Below are 22,552 nucleotides of genomic sequence, written 5' to 3'. Positions count from 1 at the left end.
CATTCTGTGATTCTGTGTGATTCTGTAACCAGCCCTCGGCAGTGCGGGGCTCAGTGGCCTGTTTCTCACTGTGGCTTGAATTAGATACATTCTTCAACAGCAGCTGGAAGCTTGAAGCTATTTAAGAAAACACCAATTCAGTGCTTAAAACTGACTTGGAAGATACTTCAAGTCTTAATTTACACTAGAGCTACTAGTTAGAAAAGAAAACAAGTGACTTCTAGTAGAAGTGGCTGCCTCAGGCAAAACAGAAGGGACTAGTTAAGACAGGAATGGCTTTATCAAAAATGGGAGACGCTAATGTTGACTCTTATTTCTCAGCTGTTTTCAAGAAGAACCTTTTTGTCAGGAACAGCTCGTTATCAGGGTTGCTCTGTCACTTCAAAAATTTGTTGTAATTAAATTGGTATTGAATAATTCTTCATATAAAGTTTAGTCTCCTACTCGTTTTGCTGGTGATGGCTGTGCTGGCGTAGACTTGGTATTTGTGTCCCTGTGTCCCCACATCTGTATCTTCTGGGTTTATTTCATAGATAATTGGCTTTGGATCAGCCCTGCTTGAGGAGGTGGATCCCAATCCTGCAAACTTTGTCGGGGCAGGTATCATACATACAAAAACTACCCAGATTGGATGCTTGCTGCGCCTCGAACCCAACCTCCAGGCACAGGTATCTGTTCATCTACAGCTTAAATCCAGGTTCCAGTTTGAACTAAATGTCTGTGTGTATCTGAAACTCCTGAAGGTGTTTGTTTAACGTCACTGTTGCAGTCGCTAATTGTGACTGCAGACTCCAACCAGAAGTGAAATTGTAGCAGCTGGTCCTGGCCCAGTTTGGTGAGCTGCTCCTTCACAGCAGTTCCTTCCTGTTGGAAGAGGTTGTATTATTCCAGACTGTGGAGTCTCACCTTCTCTTGAAGGTTGGAAACACTTCGTGTTTCTGTTTTGTGCACTTTGGACAAGATTAAGTATAATTCCCTTTGCCATTTTAAATTAGTAAAGGAGTGATTGGCTAAAAGAGAAAACATAAGCAAACAAACATCATGTTAAGAATGTTTTTCCTCAAGCATTTTGATAGAGGTTTTATCAAAGTTAAATGTGAATAAAAAGCTTTGAGTGGGAAGTCTCCTGTTTCCTGGAGAAGTGGTGGTAGAGTCTTTAGACTTTTCCACGTCATTTACTCCTCTTAAAGAAAAATTTTGGACAACGTCTTGCTGTTAAAGCTTAAAAATATTCCACCAATGGTAACTCTGAACAAGGATCTGAAGATGTGCTCCAGTCTGTGGTTTGAAAAAACTGTTACTCGGTGGCTGGCTGCCTCCGAGTGTTTCACCTTGAGGTCTTTTTCCTACCAAATCTTAGCGAAACAAGTCAGAGGTAACCGGTAGCTTTCACTCATTAACTCTGCCTTCACTTAATGCCAAACTGTTTAAAAAGTAAATAATATTTTATGTTCTTTTTCAGATGTATAGGCTCACACTACGAACAAGTAAAGAAGCTGTATCTCAGAGATTATGTGAATTGCTGTCAGAACAGTTTTAATATTAACCATGTCAGTTTGGGTTTTTCCATTTATATCACTGTCATCATACTGCAAATAAATGTCTTGTACATCACTGTCTGAGTACTGCAATGTTAACCAATACGAGCTCCCTGCCTTAACAGGACTTGACCCTCGTTTGAAATTAAGATTATAAAATGTACAGTACAGGGAAGTGACTTCTTACATCAAAAATGGCTTTTTAGTGCGTTACACAAAGGATGGGAGGGCTGTCTTGTGCTCTTTTTGGTTTTTTGTTTTTGTTTTTTTTCAGAGGTTGGGCTTTTGAACTTGTTAAAGGGAGATTGATTCAGATGTAATAACCAAGGATTCCAGCTGGAAATGGCCAGTAATGTGCTGCCTTGGTGCCTTTAACAGGTGCTCCCTCTGCTCCGAGCTGAAGGAAACCCCTGTAGTGCTGCTCAGTCAGGTGAACTCAGATGTTAATGTAGAGTCAGAACTTTGTAAAGCTGAACTTTGCCACCAGGCTTGTACCGGGTGATGGGCAGATTCTGTGATGTCTTTGAATCGGATTCAAGTGAACGTTTTTGTTGTCACCAATCTTTGTATTTGAAAAATACCACAGGACCAGAGTCTTAAAGTGTTAATCTTGTAATCCTCCACATCTTAATGTTTTCTGATCTTTGGAAAGTGGATTGAACACAAAAGCTATTCTTAATCCTTCTGCTTATCTCAAATAATGAGGTGAGCTCCTCTGGTGAAGGAGTACCCGCTTCTTCATTGTTAGTTGCACTGAAGTTCAATGTTCTGTTCTGTGTTTTTTCTGTTTCCCATCACACTTAGCAAGCACTAGTCCTCATGAGGTGATGGAGCTAACTGCAGAGTCTGGTGTTTTATAAAAGGAGAAGCGGGAAGAAGTGGGCCCTTGAAGGGCTGCAAGGCGTGCACTCTCTTAGGTGAAAATGTCATTTTAAACAATATTGTTTCCCCCAGTGTACAGTGACGTTAAAACTTGAGAGGTTGAATAACTGATTCCTGAACAGTTTCCTGTCTGTCAGTGGTAGTAAAAATACCCAACGTGGTGTAGGACACTTGTGTTGAGACCAGGATTGGAAGGCTCAAAATTATTCAGCTTTTATAGTGGTTTTTACAACCAAAGCCTTTGTAGCCTCTCTGCAGAACTAAGTGGACACAACTTTGGCTCACACTCTTCAAGCCTTGTGATGAGCAACCAAGGCTGCTCAGACCAGGCAGGTGAGGTTTGAGGTGGGTCAGACACTGCGGGCAGTTGTCAGCGAGTGCTACAGGTCACAGTGAACGAAGTCGGCTGCTGCTGACATGAGGAGTGAGCCTCAGATCGAGATTTCCTCCAGGTTATTTAGAGGAAGGCTGGGACTGGTGTCCCACAGCAGGGACGGCCAAGTACACGCAGGAAATCAAGGGCTGAGTGATAGTGAGGACATTGAAAGTGCGTTCAGATGAGGTTCCTGCCGTTGCCCAGCAGGGGACAGGGCTCTGCGTGATCGAGCGTGCCTTGCTTTTTTTTTTTTTTTTCTTCAGTGCTTTGAGTTAAATGATGGAAGTGGGGGATGATGATTTGGTTTGGTTGAAGGCAAGGGATTGTTCCTGAGTGCAAGGTGAAAGCAAGGAACAAAGGTTTGGCTGTGGTGTGTGGGTTTGGGGAGATGTTCTGTTTTTCCAGAAGTGGCTGGTAGCTATGGATATTGTGACTAAAAACTTGGCTGCAGACCTGGTCTTTCTGCAGAAGTTCTCTTCAACAATTGGCCCTTTTGTGGCCTTTCCAGTAGCGAATCGAGACTCTCTGATCACAAACACTGCCTCTGGAAAGCTTCATGAGCAGCTCCCGCAGTCGGGTTGGGCAGTTGGCAGGATGCAAATGGACTACCTTACGTTTGTGCTTTGGTTGCCACGTGTCTCTGCGTTAGTCCGGTGTCGTAACCGTGCTCTGGCCACTGCGTTAAGAATCTGATGTGCTGAACTAAAGGGAGTTAAAGGGAGTCTGAGCAGAGACAGGGGAGGAGCTTCTATTTCATTTTTTCCAAATCCTCTTGTATTATCTGTCCCCCTGGAAATGTTCTGTGCCCTCGTTGAAGGACACCTTGAGACACTGCGCTGCTTCAGTTCACTTTGCTTTGGTCCAAGCTGTGCTCAAATGTACATGACAAATGTGGGAAGGAGGGGGGTGAGGGAAAGTGTCTTTTCAGTGGTGACTGTGTTAAGCTTATGACTGTTCACGCTTTGTATTAAATGTCAGATCAATGAAGCCATGAGCAGAAAAGTGAACAAATTAAGGACAACTACTTGATTTCTTTTTTTTTTTTTTGTGAATGATGGTTAACTTACACAAGTGATGTATCCTGTCAAGCAGACAAAGTAATTCCTGCAGTAAACAGTGTTATTGTTTTAAGTACAGTATTTTCAGGCATTGACATGTGAAAATAACTGAATAGCAAATACAGGTAGCATATGTTCGTTCTTGACCTACACTCCAGTATGTAACATTTATGGTGATTGTCTTATTTGTATAAAACAAAGTTCTGTCAAATTAAGTGGAGAATTTTCATATAGAAGCCTATATATTAGACTATATTCATCAGAAGAACGTATTAAGATTAAATAAATGATTAGAACAGTAATCAAACTGTCCTTTTTTGTCTGGGTGCATGGAAGTGTAACCAATACGTGCACGGAATAGTTGTTTGGAACAAGAACTGATGTGTAATGGTAAATTCCTTTCTGGAAACTACTGGTGGGTTGTGTTCAGTTGAGTCTTACCTGCCCTGCAGATCTCTGCTGCCCTAGTGAGTTTGTTTATGGCTTTTTTTGTTGGTGTATTTGGTCACATGTTACAAATACTCTGCTGTAAAAAAAAAAACAAAAACAACTTGATGTAAGCTTTCATCCTGTCGTGTTTAGCAGCAGTATGTGTATTAACTGTACTTGCTGCAGTCAACTGGTGTGACTGGTTGAGGCTACGGAGCACACACCAAGGCAGGACTTGTGAAAGAAAAAAATTACATCACTAAAAGAAAAGTAGCTAAACTGCTAAATAACCTCACTCAGGCTTTACATGGATGCTTCGGATTCTTGGTACTTGTCTAACACTTGCTGAAAGAAAAAAAAACCACCTGGGCACTGTGAGCTTTTGTGCATTTGTACAACTTCTCCTTCAGTGAACGGCAGAGGAGGTAAGAACACGCTCTGCGAGCAGCATGGAGAAACGGCTTGTGAGTGAATTACCCGTTAGACACACATGGACTTTGATTTCCTGCAGAGAAATGCCCTGCAAAGTTCTGCTTTGCCCAAAAGCCACTACCTGCCTGTCACTGATGTTTCTGGAAACGTCCCACCGTGTTAGGGGTGTGTGCAGAACCCTCCCAGTTGGCTGCTGGTTCTCACACAGCACCTCGCTTTCCAATAGCAGCTGTGGAGGGGGGACAAGCAGATGTGCTGGGTCCACTTCTAGTGAAAGGGAACAGGTCACCTCAGTTGTCTGTTCTCCCAGTGGAGCCATGGGCTGTTCCACAGGTCCTGGTTCCACTCTAGTGAACCTAACGGACTATTTTCAGTTAATATAATTGGTCAAATAATGAGAAATAAGTTAGCAAATTCAATTCCTTCTACTTTATTTGAAAGTCAATTTCCTGTTATTGCACAGTGCACAGGCCAGTGTTCGGTACCACCCTGAGCAAGGCCAGACAAGTCTGACATGGTCTTCCCTCCCACCCCCCACCCTCCCCAGCCTGGGTTTGTTTTTTTCCTCCCATGCACCCCCCTCCTGATCAGGAATAATTTCTCCATTAACTTCATTGATGCTTGTGATAGTTGAACTGCAAAACCCAGGACACTGCTCCAGGTAGCTGCTGAGGGAGCCTCCCTGCAATGCTGATCCTGTGTAATCAATACAAGGGAGCTCCCAGCAATGAGCTGTGGAAGTACTAAACTGTGATCAGTGTTTAATTAAAAACCAAAACCATTGGTATCTGAGGACAGCTGGAGGTCTGGCTACTGTACACAGCTGTCAAAGTTACAAGCACAGCCACTGAATACAATTATTTGTGTAACGAGCCTTTTCCTGGGGTTATCTGGGTCTGGGCACGGCAGCTGGATCTCCTTCTTCAGAAGCTGCAGTGGCCGGCAGCAGCCGCACGCTGTGCTGACCATCATCTTCTCAACACTGAACCTGTGAGGAGGAGAGGGAGGACAGTGAGGAGTTGTATGCAGCATTTCAGCCCTGCAGCTTTTCAAGTATTTGAATGGGTTTTTGTTTGTTTGTTTTTTTCTTATGGTGGAACATTTAGAGGAGAAGAGTTGAGAGTTAAATGCTGCCAACCCTGGGAGTTTAATGGTTCTGTCAACTACAGAACCACAGACATTGCAGTGACTGACTCTAGTTCAAGTTCTGATGACCACTGCTGGTGTTCAGGTGTGCTGAGCTCCTGCCTTCCTCTTTAAGACTGAATTTTCAAAGGGTTTGTAGCTATTGGGCCTCAGACCTCACTGGAAAAGTAACTGGATTTGATTTGATTTCCCCATTCTCCTTTTGCACTTCTGAAATCACAGAGTAACTCCCTATTTCCACGTTGTGGAAGCTGTGTGCTGGATTACTACCAGTTTGCAAGAAGTCTCTGGCGTGGCCTGTTCACACAAATGCTACAGTGCAAGTGTTTCTTCTCCACAGTTCATGGAGGAAGGAAAAGCCTGTTCCTCCTGTGAGCTGTGAGCACCAGAAGCGGAGCTGATGACTGCACGGTGTCAGTTCTGGGCTCTGAGGTCAGTTAGCAAAGTGGCAGCAGACTGGCCCTTATCCTGCTGATGGAAGAGTCTCACAGGATACCAGATTTTAGAGGGAAGAAGCACAGGCTGGTGAAGCGAGACCATGAATAAGCAGGTGAGAGAGAGATTCTCTTTTGCTAGTGCTGTTCTGTCACACTGGCGTGTTCCTGGCCGTGTTCAGCCAACTGTGCTGCTGGACTTGCTCCTGGCTCGCTCTTTTTTTTTTCCTGTCAGTGGGAGTTGTATAAATGTGGGCTGGAATTCAGCTATGGGAACAAGAAAGGTACAGAAAAAATATTCTTGTAAAAATCTCTGTAAAGGGGAGAGAAGTCTGCGTGGTTTCCATTGAAACAAAATGGTTTTTAACTTTCTTAGTGATTGTGATGAACCTTAATAACTAAAAATCTCCCTCCGGGCTTCACAGCCCTTTAGAAAACTCTAGATACAACTTCAGTCTCCAAATGCTGGAGGACACCTGGACACACTTTGAGGGGGGAGCTTTTAGCTTCAGGATTAATTTAAATGAGTTACAGCAAAAGCAAAACCTGTCATTGCTTTCCTGTTCCCGAACACTCCATTTGCATTGTTGGGAATATAACAATTTAATTTTTTTCCCAAGTAACTGTGAACTCAGCTGTAATTCTGCTGCAGTGAGTTTAGTTTTATTGAAGCCTGGGTTCCCTGTCTGAGTAGTCTCCCAGTGAGCAGGCAGAACTGCACAGACTGACAGCACACTTGGAGCTACAGAATATCCCCGAGTTCAAACTCTTAAAAGAACATTAGGAGACAAATCAAGTGACCTTGTGTATTTAGCTGAGATAAATTCCTTTTTTTGCTGTTGTGGCTATTTGCAAACAGGCACTTGTAGTCTAAGTGAACTTTTCAATTTTATTTTTTTTTCTTTTTAAACCAACACCAAAACTGCAGCATTTATGTCTGGGGTTTTGTGGGGAGGTTTTGTTGTTTGGTTTTTTTTTAAAGGAAGTGAGCCATTCCTTGCTTAAATTGTAAATCCCTATGTACTAAATGACCTTATTAGTGTTTCTTGTTAGCTGGCTTACACAGCAATGTTACACGGCTGAGTAGATGCCAACTGCATTTTTCTCCCTGAGTTATGAGGGAGTGGTAGTTAACAAATATTGCTACTTACAGATGGCCAAATAAGAAAAAGAAGCAACTTCAGTACTTTAAAATCTCCCGCCTGGCCTTACTTTGCTGAAGAGGGACACGATCCATCACATCGGCTTAAAGTGACGTTTGTAGAACAGCCTTTGTAAGTGATTTCCTCTTCATATTTGAGTTCTTTACAATGCTCTGCCAAATGTAAAAAGAAAGAATTACAGCAGGAACTTGTCTCAGTTTTCTCGAGCGACCTTTGCTGGATGCCAAAAGCCTCCACACTCAGTTTCACCAAAAACCATTCCTGTTGCATGAGACAATTAACAAGTCCCAAGTGAGTAACACAGCAAGAGGTTTTGAACGAGAGAGACCCTGGAGGACAGCTAAGAAAATGCAAGTCACTGGAATTACAAAGAAGCAACAAAATTCCTGTCAAGAATATAGTGCAAATTCAGTCCAGCAGGAAAAAACACAAAGATCCAAATCAAACAAGCAGCTGGCTAATTGGTGGAATTCTCTCTGCTTCACAGAGTTTGTAATAGATTTTACGTATTCCAAAAATGCTTAATTTACTCATTTAAAGGATTTCTTTCTTCATAGGCAGGCAGAAGTTCACAGCTGAAATGCCTGCCCTAAGCCCGTCTGTCTTCAGTAGATAGAATGTGTGATGCTACCTAGCAGGTAATGAATTATATATATTGATCTTGCATTTCCTCCTGACTTGAAGCAAGACACTAAGCACTTTAGGAAGCAAAAAGCTGTCTGAAAGCACAAGTTTTCTGAGGAGTTTAAAGATTGTTTGAAGTTTGTATTAAGGAGAACAAAGATGTTGAATACTATAAAGGCAATTTATGCAGTTCTCACACTGCTGTGCAGGGCTCTTTGGAGCACACTCGGGTTCCTCAAGTGAAGAGAGGTTATGGATGAAACCTGGACATTGTTGTGGGGAAGGAATTTGTGAATTTATCATTGGAAAATAAGGCAACTACTAACTGGACACTAGACTGGAGTGCGATACCTGTATCTCAGAAATGATGAGATAGGAGCTAGGCCCATTTTAACCTATTTTTAATATTTTGCAAGACTGAAATGTACCAGAATTGCTCAGTCGAGGGCTGAAAAATGCGCAAAGGAGAACAACGTGTTGGCAACCTTCTGAGCTCCTGAAATAAATACTGGTAGGTACTGCAAGGAACAAACCTGGTCGTGGTCTGGCTGGGAAGATCCTGTTCTGAAGCACTTCTCTTAGAAAAAGAATGTGACCAAAATGTAAGGTAGGCACCAAAACTGTAATTGTACTGGGGAAAAATCCTTCTGCTTCGGAGAGTTCCTACATGGATTCCCATTCTGTGAGGTGGAAGTTATGAGGATGCAGGGAAAGCAGCGTCAGAGGGAGAGGGGCAATAGACTGTGATTTCCTGATGCTCACGCAGTCCCTCATTTCGAGCTGCCTTTCTGCTAAAAAAACTGCTCCCAGCCTCGGTGGTGCTGCACTACTTGTGTCACAGTGAGGGACAGACAGACCGTCCCTTCCCCCTGCCAGTGGGTAACTGCCAGTGGATGACTCTGCTGTGCCTCCTGCCTGGGCTGACTGACAGGACAGGTTGCACTCTGCTGGCAAGGTTCACAGTGAAAACAAACAAAAAGGTTCTGCTACAGATGGTGATACCCACTGTTACCTACAGATTCTCACGGCATTTGAGAGTAGTAGTTAACCACAAGTAAACTGCTCTTAGTCGATGATTTGGGGACCCTTTGTGTAAATCTGGAGTAAGACACAGTAGGTGCTCTCTTGGATGACTTGGGTGTGGTGGTCCACTTCATTCTTTTTCTTTTTGTTTTTTGGCTGTTAGAAATAAGTTTCTGGTTCAGTTGATGAGATTGTAACGATGGGATGGGGGACTTTGTGTGAAGATTCACAGCAGCTAAGGAAATAGCATCTAGGTCTGTGGGAAACTTTTGAACATGTGCTTCAAAGATAAAAAGCAGCAAATACTTATAATCTCATTATTGGGCAGAGTGGCAAAGGGCAGGCCTATTAGGATGCTGCATATCCTTCCTAATTCTTGTACAAGATGAGGCAAGTGAAGGCTGTAACTTGTTCGAGGTGAAGTTGTATTTTCTTTAGGAATTAAACACACAGGAAAGGAGAACAAATGGTAGAGGCGGCGTAGGACAGTGGAGAAGGCAGCAGGATAGAGGGCAGTACGATACGGCTGAAGCACACCCTCTTTGTGTATAGTGAACATAGAGAATGTGAAGTAGCTGAAACTGAGACATTAAATCTTTTTGGGGTCATCAAGCAGTGGTTAAAACAAATAAACATAGAAAAAAAAGAAGCACACAGGAAATCCAGCTCCTGTTCACAGCTTGAACAGTGCGTATGTTGTTCTGGTTTGTTCTTAGAAGGATTAATCCACATCCTAGGAAGCGCTGAATAAAAACTGCCTGCCTCACTGTTTCTAAATAGGACTAGAAACTAAACCTGTGCTACCTGTACAGATACAGCTAAAAATGGTTGGATCTCTTGTGTATCCACACCAGTGTTCCCGACTCCTGTACTGTAGATCTGAAATTAGGACAGTTCCATTTCAAACCAGTAGGGAGGATGTTGCCTTGTCCCTTTACATGAATTGTAGAATGGTATTCTTTCGGTCAAAGCATATTAGGCTCTAATTATGCACAGGAGCCAAAAAACAACACTGTACCTTGAAAACTAAGAGTATTGTGAAGAAGAGACACCAAAAAATACTCAAGTGTGCAGAAAGAGTAGATGAGAGCCAACAGGACAGCAGGGTAAGTCAAGGGATAGCCTGTCCAAATGAAAGGTACCTTCCTTACACTGCTTCCCTGGGATTTTATGATTAAAACACAAATGACTCTGTGACTCTGCTGATACACACCCTGTCAGCCTGCTCAGCTCACACTTTTCATCAGGATATAGCAGAGAACCTGTTGTTAGGAAATCAAAAACTTCAGGCAACTACTCGACAAAAAATAACTGCAGAAGAGACAAGAAGAACAGATGGAGCCAGTGTGGACAAATGGTGTCACACCCAAAGAACATGAAACGTGAGAATTCACACACTCATGAAGGAAAAGATGTGCTAAAACCAAAACCACAACACAGGCAATGACAGAGATCTATGTTACCTTGGGGCACGGTTGATGGTACAACAGAAGAAAGGGATGTTGAAAGTCTCGAGGTGAAGGGAGATGATGTGGTGCGGAGAGTGGTTAACGTTGTTGTTCGCAAAGAAGCCCTTGTGGCTGACTCTGTAGAAGCAGCAGTCACACTGGGAGCAAAGGGAAGTGTTGTAGATAAAACAGTCGGCATCAAACCTGCAGTGGACTTGGCAGAGACACTGGTAGGAACTACTACTGAAGATGTTTGGCCATGTGGAGTATATGTGGTGTTTTGGAAGGAAAAATATGTAGTGCTCTCAGCAGAACTAACTGTGGAAGTGGTGAGGGGCACAGGTGTTGGCGCTGGGCTGGCACTGGGGACCAAAGCAGAGAAGACTGTGGAAGTGGTGTCAGATGGCAGCCGGGTGCTGAGCGGGCTGGTGGGGGCAGGTGGAGAGCTGGGAGTTGGAGATGTCCTTGTCAGAGGGACTTCTGTGCTGCTGGTAGAGATTGTCTCTCTGGAGACAGAGGTCCTGGAGGTGCTGCTGGTGGAGGTGAAGGCGGTGGTCTTCTGCGTGGTGAGAGGTGGCACAATGTGTGGCACAGTTGTCTCTTTGTGGGTGGAGGCTGCTGGGAGGAAAGCAGAGGTCAGTTGAGGGGAAGGTAGAGGAATGCACAGGAAAGGCAGCGCTGTGCTGAGCTGAGTCTGTCTTGGCAGGAGGGAGGAGTGGGTCTCTGGCTCCTGCCATCAAGCTCCCCCTCTGGCTTGCCTCCTCCAGAAAAAGGGGGACAAGGACAGCACCCAAACAGTGCCTCACAACACAGGAGCACCCTCTGGCTCTCCCTGGAAGAGGAGCGTCTCTAGTTGTGCGTGTCTCCCTCCAAGGACCAAGCAGAGTGAACCCTCTGCCCCCTCCCACCCTGGCAGGCCAGGCTCTGGGGGACAGACCTGTGCCCCAGGGCCATGCCAAGGGCAGGCCGTGCCAAAGTACCGATGCCAGAGGAGCAGGAACAGAGAGCAAGTTCTCAAACAAAAGGCCCATCAGTGCACGTTGCTGGGAAGGAGGAAAGCAAGAGAGGAAGGGTGACAACTGGGATCAGCAGGTCGTGCAGGGGGAAGGGCAGGATGGTGCCTTACCAGGCTGTGAGGAGCTCAGCCATGTTGAGGACACAGTTGAGGAGGGAGAAGCAGCAGGTGAAGGCAGCGGGCTGGTTTTGGCTGTGGAGGGAGCAGAGGTCTCTGGTGCAGGCGACTCTTTTGGAGCACCCGTCGTTGGGGAAGAGGATTTGGGTCTTAGGGTTGTAGGCGTAGGCTTGGGGCTGGTGCCCGGGGCTGATGTGGAGGTGACCGTGGAAGTGGTGGCAGATGGCAGGCGGGTGCTGAGTGGGCTGGTGGGGGCAGGTGGAGAGCTGGGAGTTGGAGATGTCCTTGTCAGAGGGACTTCTGTGTTGCTGGTGGAGATTGTCTCTCTGGAGACAGAGGTCCTGGAGGTGCTGCTGGTGGAGGTGATGGCGGTGGTCTTCTGCGTGGTGAGAGGTGGCACAATGTGTGGCACAGTTGTCTCTTTGTGGGTGGAGGCTGCTGGGAGGAAAGCAGAGGTCAGTTGAGGGAGACTGGGTAGTATGGGAAGGTGTGTGATGTGGGCAGTTCTGGGGTAGAACTATGTGTTAGGGTATCTGCAAGGAAGGCAGGACTGGTCCAAGTGATGCTCTTAATTCTCTTTTTTTTAAAGATGAATGAATGGTGCCATGACCCTCAGTATGTCCCATCCTTTCCTGCTTAATAACTGCTGGCTGGTGATGGTTTTGAAGAATTTCCTTTAGCAATTTGTCTCTGTCTCCTTCCTCACTGAGCTCTTGAGGGGGGATGAGGTATGTACTTTGTGTGTGATTCCACTGGTTGACAGGTAGTCTATAATTTGCCTCCTACATACTGTGCTGGAAAGAATCCATGGGAGAGCCAAGGCTATTGAAGGGACAAGCATTGGCCATGGATGACTCTTAGCCCTCTCCTAACCAGAGCACTCACCTGTTACTACTTTACTAGATGGAGTCTTAGCTCTGGTTGGCTCTCTTGCTACAAAGAAAGGGATGAGAGAAAAGAACCGTTGAGTCTTGGAAGGATTCTAGGCAAAGCATGTTGTGGCACCTCCTTAAAGGAGGCTGTCTTGTTTGACACCAAGACAACCCGGGCATGTGGAGCCCATTTAGTCTAAGTGGGAAAACTTTAGCCTGGAGTTAAGTGTGCGCTTTCTTGCCCACCCTCCACTGGTGACTCTTTTGCACCCAGGGTCAGCATTGGCCAAGGAGGTGGCATTTGTTGATCAACACTTGTCATGGGTGTGCCTGGGCCTGGGCATCCACTGGATGGAGAGCACGTCTTGTGTTCTGTCTCTCATCCAAAACTGTTCTGAGGTGTAAACTGGAGCCTGGAGTTTCCAGTTTCACTGCCTTCTGTTCTGCCCCACTCTGCATTCGCAAGGCATCACTGTGAGGGGAAGGAGTGCATGTTAGCTTGCCCCTGACTGCCAGCTGTAGGGCAGGAACTCATGGATGTCTGTACCCTGATAAAGGCTTGTGCCCCAGAGCCAAAACCCTCAATGGCAAGGGAGGAGGATGCAGTCAGGGTCATATGCCTGGGTCCCAGGAATCCCACAGCAAGAGCAGTGGGAATGGAGAACAAATACCAAAACTGAAGCCTGTGCAGGACGTGCTGCTTAGGAGAGAATGGTGGGAGCTGGAAGGAGCAGACAGCACAGCAGGAAGGAAGGACAGGAGGGAGCTTTACCAGGATGTGATGGTCTCAACCGTGTTGAGGATATGGTTGAAGAGAGGGAAGAAGCAGATGAGGCTGAGGTGGCAGGTAAAGAGCTGGGGCTTGGAGACATCCTTGTCAGTAGGACTTCCGGGGTGCTGGCAGGGCTGGCCTCTCTTGGGACAGAGGTGCTGCTGGCAGATGTGGCAGGGGTGGTCTTCTGTGTGATGAGATGCTGCACAAGGGGTGGCGTCGTTGATCTTCTGTGGGTGACAACTACACAGAGAAAAGCACAGGTTGACTGAGGGTGGCAGGGCAAGAGGGGAAGCCAAGGGTGGTGTGTGATTCCCAGGCAGAAGCCCCAGGGTATGGTTGGGGGTAAGAAAGGCAGGACTGGACCCCACTGAATCTTACTGGGCAAGAGGGGAGAAATTGGCCAATAGCTCCCCGCCCCCTCCCAAAAAAAAAAAAAAGAGGCAAGATCTGGGCCTGAAGGGTGCCTTCTGACAATCCAGCACCCCCTGCCTCTTCCTGGAGCTCCTGAGGGAAGAAGAGCCTCTCTGGATGTACATGTCTTCCCTCCAAGCTGTTCCAGACTGGGCAAGAACATCATCTGGGAAAGCTGGGGTAAGTGAAGAAGAGTCTTAGGCCAAGGGCATGTCTTAGCTCCTTCTTACATACCTACTGGGGCTTGGTGGTGCAGAGTGGTTGCCTGGGTTCCTTCACTCTCTGTAAAGTAAGGAAGAATGACTATCAGTAATGGTTGGGAAGCTGTAACTGCTGACACAAGAAGACCCAGATGTGAGCACCCGAACAGTACTTTGTGGGAGACACATGGACTGGGAGAGAGTATACACCTGCCCTCCCACTACACTAGACTTCCCCACACACACTGTCCCAGCCTCTGGTGTCGGTTGCTAACCTAGTAATTCATGTTATCATACAGCCTCAGAGGAGACTGTCCTTGTTGGCATATGGAGCACCTGACTTCCCAAAGTGTAATTTCCTTTTTTTGATAATTCTTTTTGGGAGAATTTGTTACAATGGCTAGGGGGAACACATGTTCTGCCATCTGTGAGTTTTCAAGAACTTTCTTTGAAGCAGAGAGAGATTTTGCCTGAATGTGGGGTATGGCCTTGAAGAGAAGTGTCAGGTTTAAGATGATATTTGGATGTCAGATGCTTGCTCCACTTGCAAGACACATGCCTTCCCGTTTTTATCACATTTCTTCAGTTATCTATGTCCTCCTTAGCTATTTGCAATGACAACTAGTAAGAAGTAAGAATGCTTGGTTTTTTTCTATGGAATACATTGACATGTCTTGTTGAGTGATGGCTTCACCTGGCAGATATCAAAAGTGATATTTACCTACTGTTGTTAGTTTAGGCTTGCTGAAAGTCGTGATCTGAGATGTGGTTTGAGTAGGTATTGGGGTGGTTGTCGTTTCCTCTTTGATAGCGGTCTCGAAGAGTGGTGTGGTGAACCATACTTGTTCTGTCTCTCTTGAAGCAGTGGTTGATGAGGCAACAGCTGTAGACTCTGGTTTAGTGGTTGTGGTTCTTTTTGTTGAGGTAGTTATGGAAGGGGTAGCGATGGTTGTAGTCATGTTTGGTGTGGTAAGAATTAATGTTGTATGTTCTTTTGGAGTAAAGATAAAATAATATAATGTAAATAATCAATTAATTGAACAATTACAAATAGCTAAATTATGAAGAAGCTACCCATATTTCAGAGACCCAGTTTTCACCCTTGATCTTTTAAATATTTTCTGTGTAATAGTTTGTCTTAATATTCTCATAAATTTGCCCAATCCTTCTTTACTCATATTTGTTTTCTATTGTCTCATATCTTTCTTTGTTCTCATCTTCTGTATTTTTCCTGTATTAGATTAATTTTTACATATTTTTTCTAAGTTAGCTTTGTTGTCACTTACTGGTTAAAGTCTGTATGGGCTTTGCTCAAATGACAATTTAATTGGTTATTCTGATGTTCCAAATCAGTCCCAGTTTCATCTTTCTGTAATTTTTATTACAAAGCTAAATAACATCATACTAGAGGACTTCAGTGCACAAATCATCTGTCACAATGGCAGCCTTCAAGTTTGGGGTTGGCTCCCATGGGACCTCTTTTTAACTCTGCTTTCTCTGATAGCCTGGGTCCAGCATGGCTTATCAGTTGAAGTGTATGTTGGTGGGAAGCTACATGTTATTATGAGTTTCCACAAGCCATAGAATCAGTAAGTAATTTATGCTGGAGGAGACAGCCCCCTGAGAGCAGGACTCTAGAATCCTAGACAAAGCTGCTGCACTAATACCTGTGTGATTCTGCTTTGGCGCCTGCTTCACATTATTTAGGGTTAATAGGTTGGATGCTGCTTGAATATGACTGCAAAACTGAACTAGTTATGGAAAAGAGGCTGAAGCTGAGCTAATAGATCCAACTTGAGTGGAGCTGGCTTGCTCCTCATAGAACTTCACATGTGTTTCTCAGATGAGTCACACAAGTTATTTTTGGTTGTATTTTTGACCTAGTGTCGATATCGTTTCTCTTTCCACACACTTTCAGTCTACACTTCTGAACACTTCTGGTTTACCAACTCCTTTCTGGAAGCACGCTTTGCCTACTTCATGATTTGGAGTCTTATGTTTGGATGTTGAGACAGCTTGCAATGCTTTCCTAGTAGAGTGATATCTCAACTATGTATAGAGTGGGTTTATTATAATTTATTTTAGACAGTAACACTAAAAACCTACCAGTTGTTGACTTTATTGTGACAAGAGGTGGTGTTGATGAAGTTCTTGGAACTGTGATTTTTGAGGTTATTGTTGGATTTGTAGTCTCAATAGTAGATGCAGAAGAAGAAATACTAGGTACTGTTGGTATGGTACTTGTGTTGGAGCTTCTTGTTACTTTAGGCTGCACTGTTGTTACTAAGAGAAAAAGATCAAAATTAAAGGATAAGAAATAGTTCTTGATAATCTATTTGTAATATACCTATATAAATTGAAAATTATTTTTAAATTAAAAACACTGTCTTAATAACTATTAGTAGTAACTACTATTAAAACCCATTACTTTTTAGAAGAAACATTTGAGAGAAGTTATCCATCAATTCCTTTGCTATTATGTGCAGTGAATACATTAAACAGGAATTCTTGCAAAAGCTTTATACATTTTTATTCATAATTTCAAACTGAATTTGGCATAAATACTTGTGCACAGCAGCAGAGATGGAATTGTATTGTATAATTCACACAGCTGACAGTATGTTTTCCCAATATCATCTGTCTTCAGGGAAACTAATGGAATTTCTAACAAATTTAGGATTGGTATATAGTGATTCCTTTCCTGGATTAGGCTGTATGGGTTTGGTATACTCAGTCATACATTTCCATGAAGACTTTCTTAAATTGCTGAAGTGTTATACTGTCACAGTTACCATTAAGAACCGTGATGAAATTTTTGTGGTATTTTGTACATCATAGAATCATAGACTGGTTTGGGTTGAAAGGGACTTTTAAAGGTCATCTTGTCCAACCCCCCTGCAGTGAGCAGGGACATCTTCAACCAGATCAGCTTATTCAAGCCCTGTCCAGCCTGACCTTGAACGTTTCCAGGGATGGGGCTTCTACCACCTCTCCGGCCAACCTAGGGCAGTGTTTCACTACCCTCATCATAAAAAAATTCTTACATCTTATATCTGAATCTCACCTCTTTTAGTTTAAAACCATGACCCCTTCTATTGCTACAGGCCCTAGGCACCCTTTAAGTATTTAAAGACTGCAATAAGGTCTCCCCAGAGCCTTATCTTCCCCAGCCTAAAAACCCCAACTCTTTCACCCTTTCTTCATAGGAGACATATTCCACCCCTCTGATCATTTTTGTGGCCTCCTCTGGACCCACTTCAACAGGTCCATGTCTTTCCTGTACTGAGGGCTCCAGAGCTGGATGTAGTATTCCAGGTGGGGTGTCACCAGAGCAGAATAGAGGGGCAGAATCACCTCCCTCAACCTGCTGGCCACACTTCTTTTGATGCAGCCCAGGATGCGGTTGACTTTCTGGGCTGCGAGCATGCATTGCTGCCTCATGTTGTTTTTCATCCACTAGTATCACCAAGTCCTCCTCTGCAGGGCTGCTCTCAATCCCTTCATCCCCGAGCCTGTATTGATACCAGGGGTTGCCCTGACCCAGCTGCAGGACCTTGCACTTGGCCTTGTTGAACCTCAGGAGGTTCACATGGGCCCACTTCTTGAGCTTGTCCAGGTCCCTCTGAATGGCATCCTGTCCCTCAGGTGTGTCAGCCACACCACTCAGCTTGGGGACATCTTCAAATTTGTTGAGAGTGCACTCAATCTCACTGTCCATCAGAGACAAGACAGAAGTCCTTACTCACTAACAGATTTCATTACTGATATCTGGCAGTGCCTAAGTATACTCAGAAAACCCTCTTCTCTCAGTAATTTTTTTTTTTTCTTAAGATGTCTAACAAACATTTTTGTGAAAATTTTTGTGGTAATTATGATATCAAGTTATTTTCCATCATTGCATCTTATGCATGTGAAACTAGCAATGATACTGTATCATGCAAAAAAGGATATTGCTTACCTCATAAACACCTATCAGTGGGTAAGTACTAGTCAGCTACATAAACTAACCTGTTGCAGGTGAAGTTGTTTCATGTGTGATATTACTGCTTTCACCTCCTGTTGTGTAAAGGTAAAACAGGTTAAGTTTGTGAATGAACACATATTAAAATATTCCAAACAAGGGAAATTTCAGATTGGATTCAAAGGATCATGTTAATTAGTGAGATATTCCTGAAAATGCTTAATATTACATATTGCAGTGGTAAACTTCACATCAAAGGACTTAAAAAATGACAAAGAAATCAATATATCTCATAATAATAATGAAAATAAGTAAGTTTTTGCTTTCTTATTATTTTTATGCTTAAGGGCACCTCACTTTTCAGGGATAATGGAAACACGGGTTTTGTATGTAAATGAGATCATGAGCTGAAAACCTGGTTACACATGTTAGAATTCTGTAATATGAGAAAAATTGTCCTTGAGTTTTTTGACATCTGCATGAAAATCCAAACTGTGCAGCTAGTCTATCTAAAACATGATTTAATAAGAGGTTTTCATAGAAGTAAATAATAAGGTAATAAACTTTAAGTTAAAATAATTTAAAAAAAAATCTAAAAAGAGATTTGCTGAGTCCATTAGATAAATTTGATCCTCTCCTCTACGTTCTCTTTTTTTACATAAGGTGTTGGATATATCTGAGACCCACAGCTCTGCTGGACAGCCCCTCACATATATCAGAACACCAATGCACTTGCAGGAAGACCCACAGTTTGAAAAGTACTCACATTTACAACGAACATAACTTTTCAAGTTGCTAACTAAAATCAGTCAGGGTCATCCAGCTTCCCTACCCTATTCCTTCTTTTAATTAGTTCTTTTCATGCCTTTATTTACCAACTGAAGTTTAACATCCTATCAGTACAGTACCAAGGTTATTTTGAAGGAAAGTTATGTTTGGATGAACACTCATTATTAATTGAGAGGTACTAGGAATAACACCTTCTTTGAGAATACACAAATGTTTTAGTATTGTTTCCCAGTTACTGTAGAAAAAATTAATGAGCATATAGGTCGCTGCTTACCACATGGCATACAACTTTCCTTCTCATAGTCAAAGTATTCATCATGAGAGCAGTTGTAACAGCCTGAGGAAAGGGGAAGAGAAGTTTGTTTTACATTTCTCAGAGAACAGCATTTAATTTATACTATTTCTAACCTAATATTTTACATTGATTGCAATAGCATCTATTTAGGTAAACATTTACACTGTCATCCTCAGAAGAAGGGTCTGCCTATGTAGAAAAAAATTATTTTTTGTTTCTCCAACTTTATCCATTCATCTAATAAAAATATTAACTGCTCTCTCCACATGTTTTCTTCACTAAGTACCAAATCTTTTGATTTGGTGCAAGTCAGAGAATTTATCTTCAAGACAGGCTGAGCTCAATACAAAGCTAGATGTAGTACAGGTACTGAATCGATTATGTATTTAAAGCAGTAGTAGTAAGGTAAAGATCAGCCAAACTTCCTCAAAGATAGCATCCATGAGAATACCATTATTTAACTGTGGTTAGACTGATTTAAAAACCAGCATTGAAAATAAGGACTATGTTACAGTTTCCTGGTTTACACTAGTATAGCTTATTACCTTCAATGTTGACGTATTTGTAGTTTTGATTTGGACAATTACAAGGCCTGTAATGCCAGGTGCAGTTGTTATTGTTGTAGCCATAGGAATAAACTTCGCCACTTCCTGTGGTTTTATGAGAATTGTAATACTCACAATAGACAGCTAAAAAAGGTAAAAGCAAGAGAGAAATCAGAAGTTTTCAACTTAATGGCATGTTATTTTCAAAGGACTAAAGAGAGGACAGAATTAATACACAGTTTGAATCAAAAATGTTGTCACTGAAGTTATTAGCTTCTGCTGTGAATTGAAATTTACACTCCAGTGAAGTCAATTCCTTTTTTGCAAATGCTCTACACAGGCATTTCCAGAGTTTTTAATGCACAATGTAGCAAAATGTTGAAAAGAAACTATCAACGATTACAATTGTAGCATTAATTTATAACACACTCATCCTCTTTTTTCCTCCACATTCAGTGTTGTGGAACACTTTGATATCTTTTTCCTGTTTTACAATGTTCCAGCCAACACAGCTGTCTTTATTTGCTTGACAGAAGGTGATTTCATCATAGCTAAAATGAAACATATTTTTTTACAATTTCCTGCTCCCTCTGCTGACAAACTGACAGGTCAGTAGACAGTGCCAGCAGAAGAAGCAGTCTGCCTTCTGTGACCACATTATTTTTTCTCTCATTACTCCATGGTAAAAAGAGATACAATATTTTGGTTACTTTAGCACAAATGAAAAATACAGATTTCAAACCCAGGTGACTGAAGTCAACTCTTTGTCCATTGAGAAAACGCAACTTAGGAGATGCTTATTAAGCTTCTACCTATGTTGCCATATTAATATAATCATAGTCACAATAATAATCTTTTAAAACTGTTTAAGGAAAGTTTAAAGAAACTTACGACAGAACTCAGGGGTCCTCCAGTCAATGCAGATACCTTTATCTAAGCATGCCAGAGCATATACTGCAATGGCATCGCACATGCATTCACAGTCCCCTCCAATGTCACAACCACAGGAGTCTCGAACACAGGCCTCATAATAGGGCATACGATTCACCTGCGTTGGAAAATGAAGTCATTAATTTTCTAGGATTCTTTTGTGCCTAATTGTTAAGAAGGTGATTTTTCCCTAGGCTAAACAATACGTGTTCCATTAAGTGAGAGTAACTAGTATTTCCTCTGAATACTTGTCAAAGCAATTACAATCCCACTTCGTACAAATATTTTTAGCAAGAACTTAGATGTCTCCGCAGCAACAAAAGAAACTGATTATGTTTTGCCAGATACGTATTTCTAAATTCATACTAGTCCTGAACAGATTGTGTATAGTCAGCTAAAAAGAACCCCAAAGCCCCGCATCCATTCAGGCACAAGTGTTTAAATTCATCAGCTGTACACCCTCCATGGAAATGCACAAGCACTGCAGCACTGTCCACATTTCTCACTTGTTTTCACCTCCTGAAAATCGAGTTTTTCCTTCAGACGGCCTGGTTCTAATGAACCTTGCAATATTTTCATTTCTACAAAATTTGGCAACTTAAAACAAATAGGAGGGTTGATAATATCTTGCTTTTGGGCTGATCTGCATCTACTAAGTAATGCTGTTGATTTACTCATGGCAACAAGGATTTTCAGACTTTTCTTAAGTTTGGTTTTCTAACAAAGGCTAAATGGTTTCAAAAGAATAACCACTGCATTGATCAGTATCAGGCATCATCAACAGACTGACTAATTTCTGATACTTAAGTCTTCATTCTTTTTTCACTCTGATATTTTTAACTAACCAGTTAATGCCATACTTAGCTTTTGTCCTTATAAAAGCACTGGTGAAGTGCAAATAAGAAGGGATGAAGATTAACATAAATAAGAGCCATAAATTTTATGTATATTTTAATAAAACATAGCCATAGAACATTTCATATATATTTTATTAAAACATTTTGGGGAAGAGAAAATCAAGTGTTGGAGTGTGAGCATTTTGAAAGAATATAGACTATGCTTACAAATAAAAAGAAGGTCAAATCAATTCTTACCTTATTGTGACAGGCAGAAAAGACTTGGCTGTTGATGATGGAACACGTCTTTTCTGCCCACGCTTTACGATAAGGGTTCTTGCTACAGGGGTCCACTACAAAGTATACATCCCCACAGAGAGGATCCTCTTTCCAAGAATTGACAAATTCCAATTCATTTGATGCCACATACTTGCTTCGAGTTTCAAAATCATCCTTCATGTTGCCATTATAATTCCCACACAAACCACACATAGTTTCCTAGATTAAATGAAAGCAGCAACATCAGTTCAGCAAGTTACAATTACTCACCTTCCCTTTTGATTACTGACAGGTTCCCGTGCTTTAGTAGTGAACGTGATCTACAAATACTCTCACACATTCTTAGCACCTTGTGCATGAAGTTCTGTTCATCAGTGGATGAATGTTTCTCCTCTAAACTGTAAACTGTCATCGTTTAAAGATCAAATTCAGCCATGCAGTTGTATAAAATACAAGCACTTAGCTCAAAAATTTCCTGAATGCAGTAGGGTAATCACTTTAAATCAGCCTCTAGTGAAAATCTCTGCTGTTTTGGAGATAATGATCAAAATAAATCACTAGTAGCATCTCTGAAAAACCCTGGCCATCATAGAGAGTCAAGGCAACCCTTATCAAATGTGCAGTTCAATCTGAATTGAAGGACAGTTTACTGTGGCAGTTTCTCTGCAATACCTGTGTTTCTCTGGAGATCTTGATGAAGAAGTTCATGTGCTTATTCCAGATAAGGGTCATGTTGTATTTTCCTGGGATAACGATATCAAACATCAGGTGAAGGGCGTTCTTTTTCACGTTATACTGTACTCCAGGATTTTCCCCAGAAATAGTGAAGGTTTCATCTCGCAATATGAATGTCAAATTCTGTAAGAAAATTTATCTGGATGTTATAACTTATCAAGTTTCAGTATTTTCCTTACTCTGGGTCACGTTGCTGAAGGTCAGATGCTGTGCTACTACAGATTGTCTTGACATTCCTG

At 42.6% G+C, this 22,552-nt stretch overlaps 1 protein-coding gene across 1 annotated transcript in view; it reads right to left on the bottom strand.

Annotated features, from left to right (window-relative positions):
* Positions 1-12,875: 12,875 nt before the first annotated feature.
* Positions 12,876-22,552, bottom strand: part of MUC6 (mucin 6, oligomeric mucus/gel-forming) — a 32,257-nt gene continuing 22,580 nt past the window's right edge. The window contains exons 22-29 of the mRNA XM_010172175.2: positions 22,251-22,436; positions 21,558-21,797; positions 20,425-20,581; positions 19,534-19,677; positions 18,968-19,030; positions 16,050-16,217; positions 14,786-14,934; positions 12,876-13,073 (exon numbers count right to left, since the gene is read on the bottom strand). Of these exons, the coding sequence (XP_010170477.2) occupies positions 12,876-13,073; positions 14,786-14,934; positions 16,050-16,217; positions 18,968-19,030; positions 19,534-19,677; positions 20,425-20,581; positions 21,558-21,797; positions 22,251-22,436 (1,305 nt within the window). The remainder of the gene's footprint in view (positions 13,074-14,785; positions 14,935-16,049; positions 16,218-18,967; positions 19,031-19,533; positions 19,678-20,424; positions 20,582-21,557; positions 21,798-22,250; positions 22,437-22,552) is intronic.

This window comes from Antrostomus carolinensis, unplaced genomic scaffold (assembly GCF_000700745.2).
Source record: "Antrostomus carolinensis isolate BGI_N321 unplaced genomic scaffold, ASM70074v2 scaffold16187, whole genome shotgun sequence".
Classification (NCBI taxonomy): Eukaryota; Metazoa; Chordata; class Aves; order Caprimulgiformes; family Caprimulgidae; genus Antrostomus; species Antrostomus carolinensis.
The sequence above is the reverse complement of the archived record's forward strand: the minus strand, read 5'-3'. Positions and strand labels throughout refer to the sequence as shown.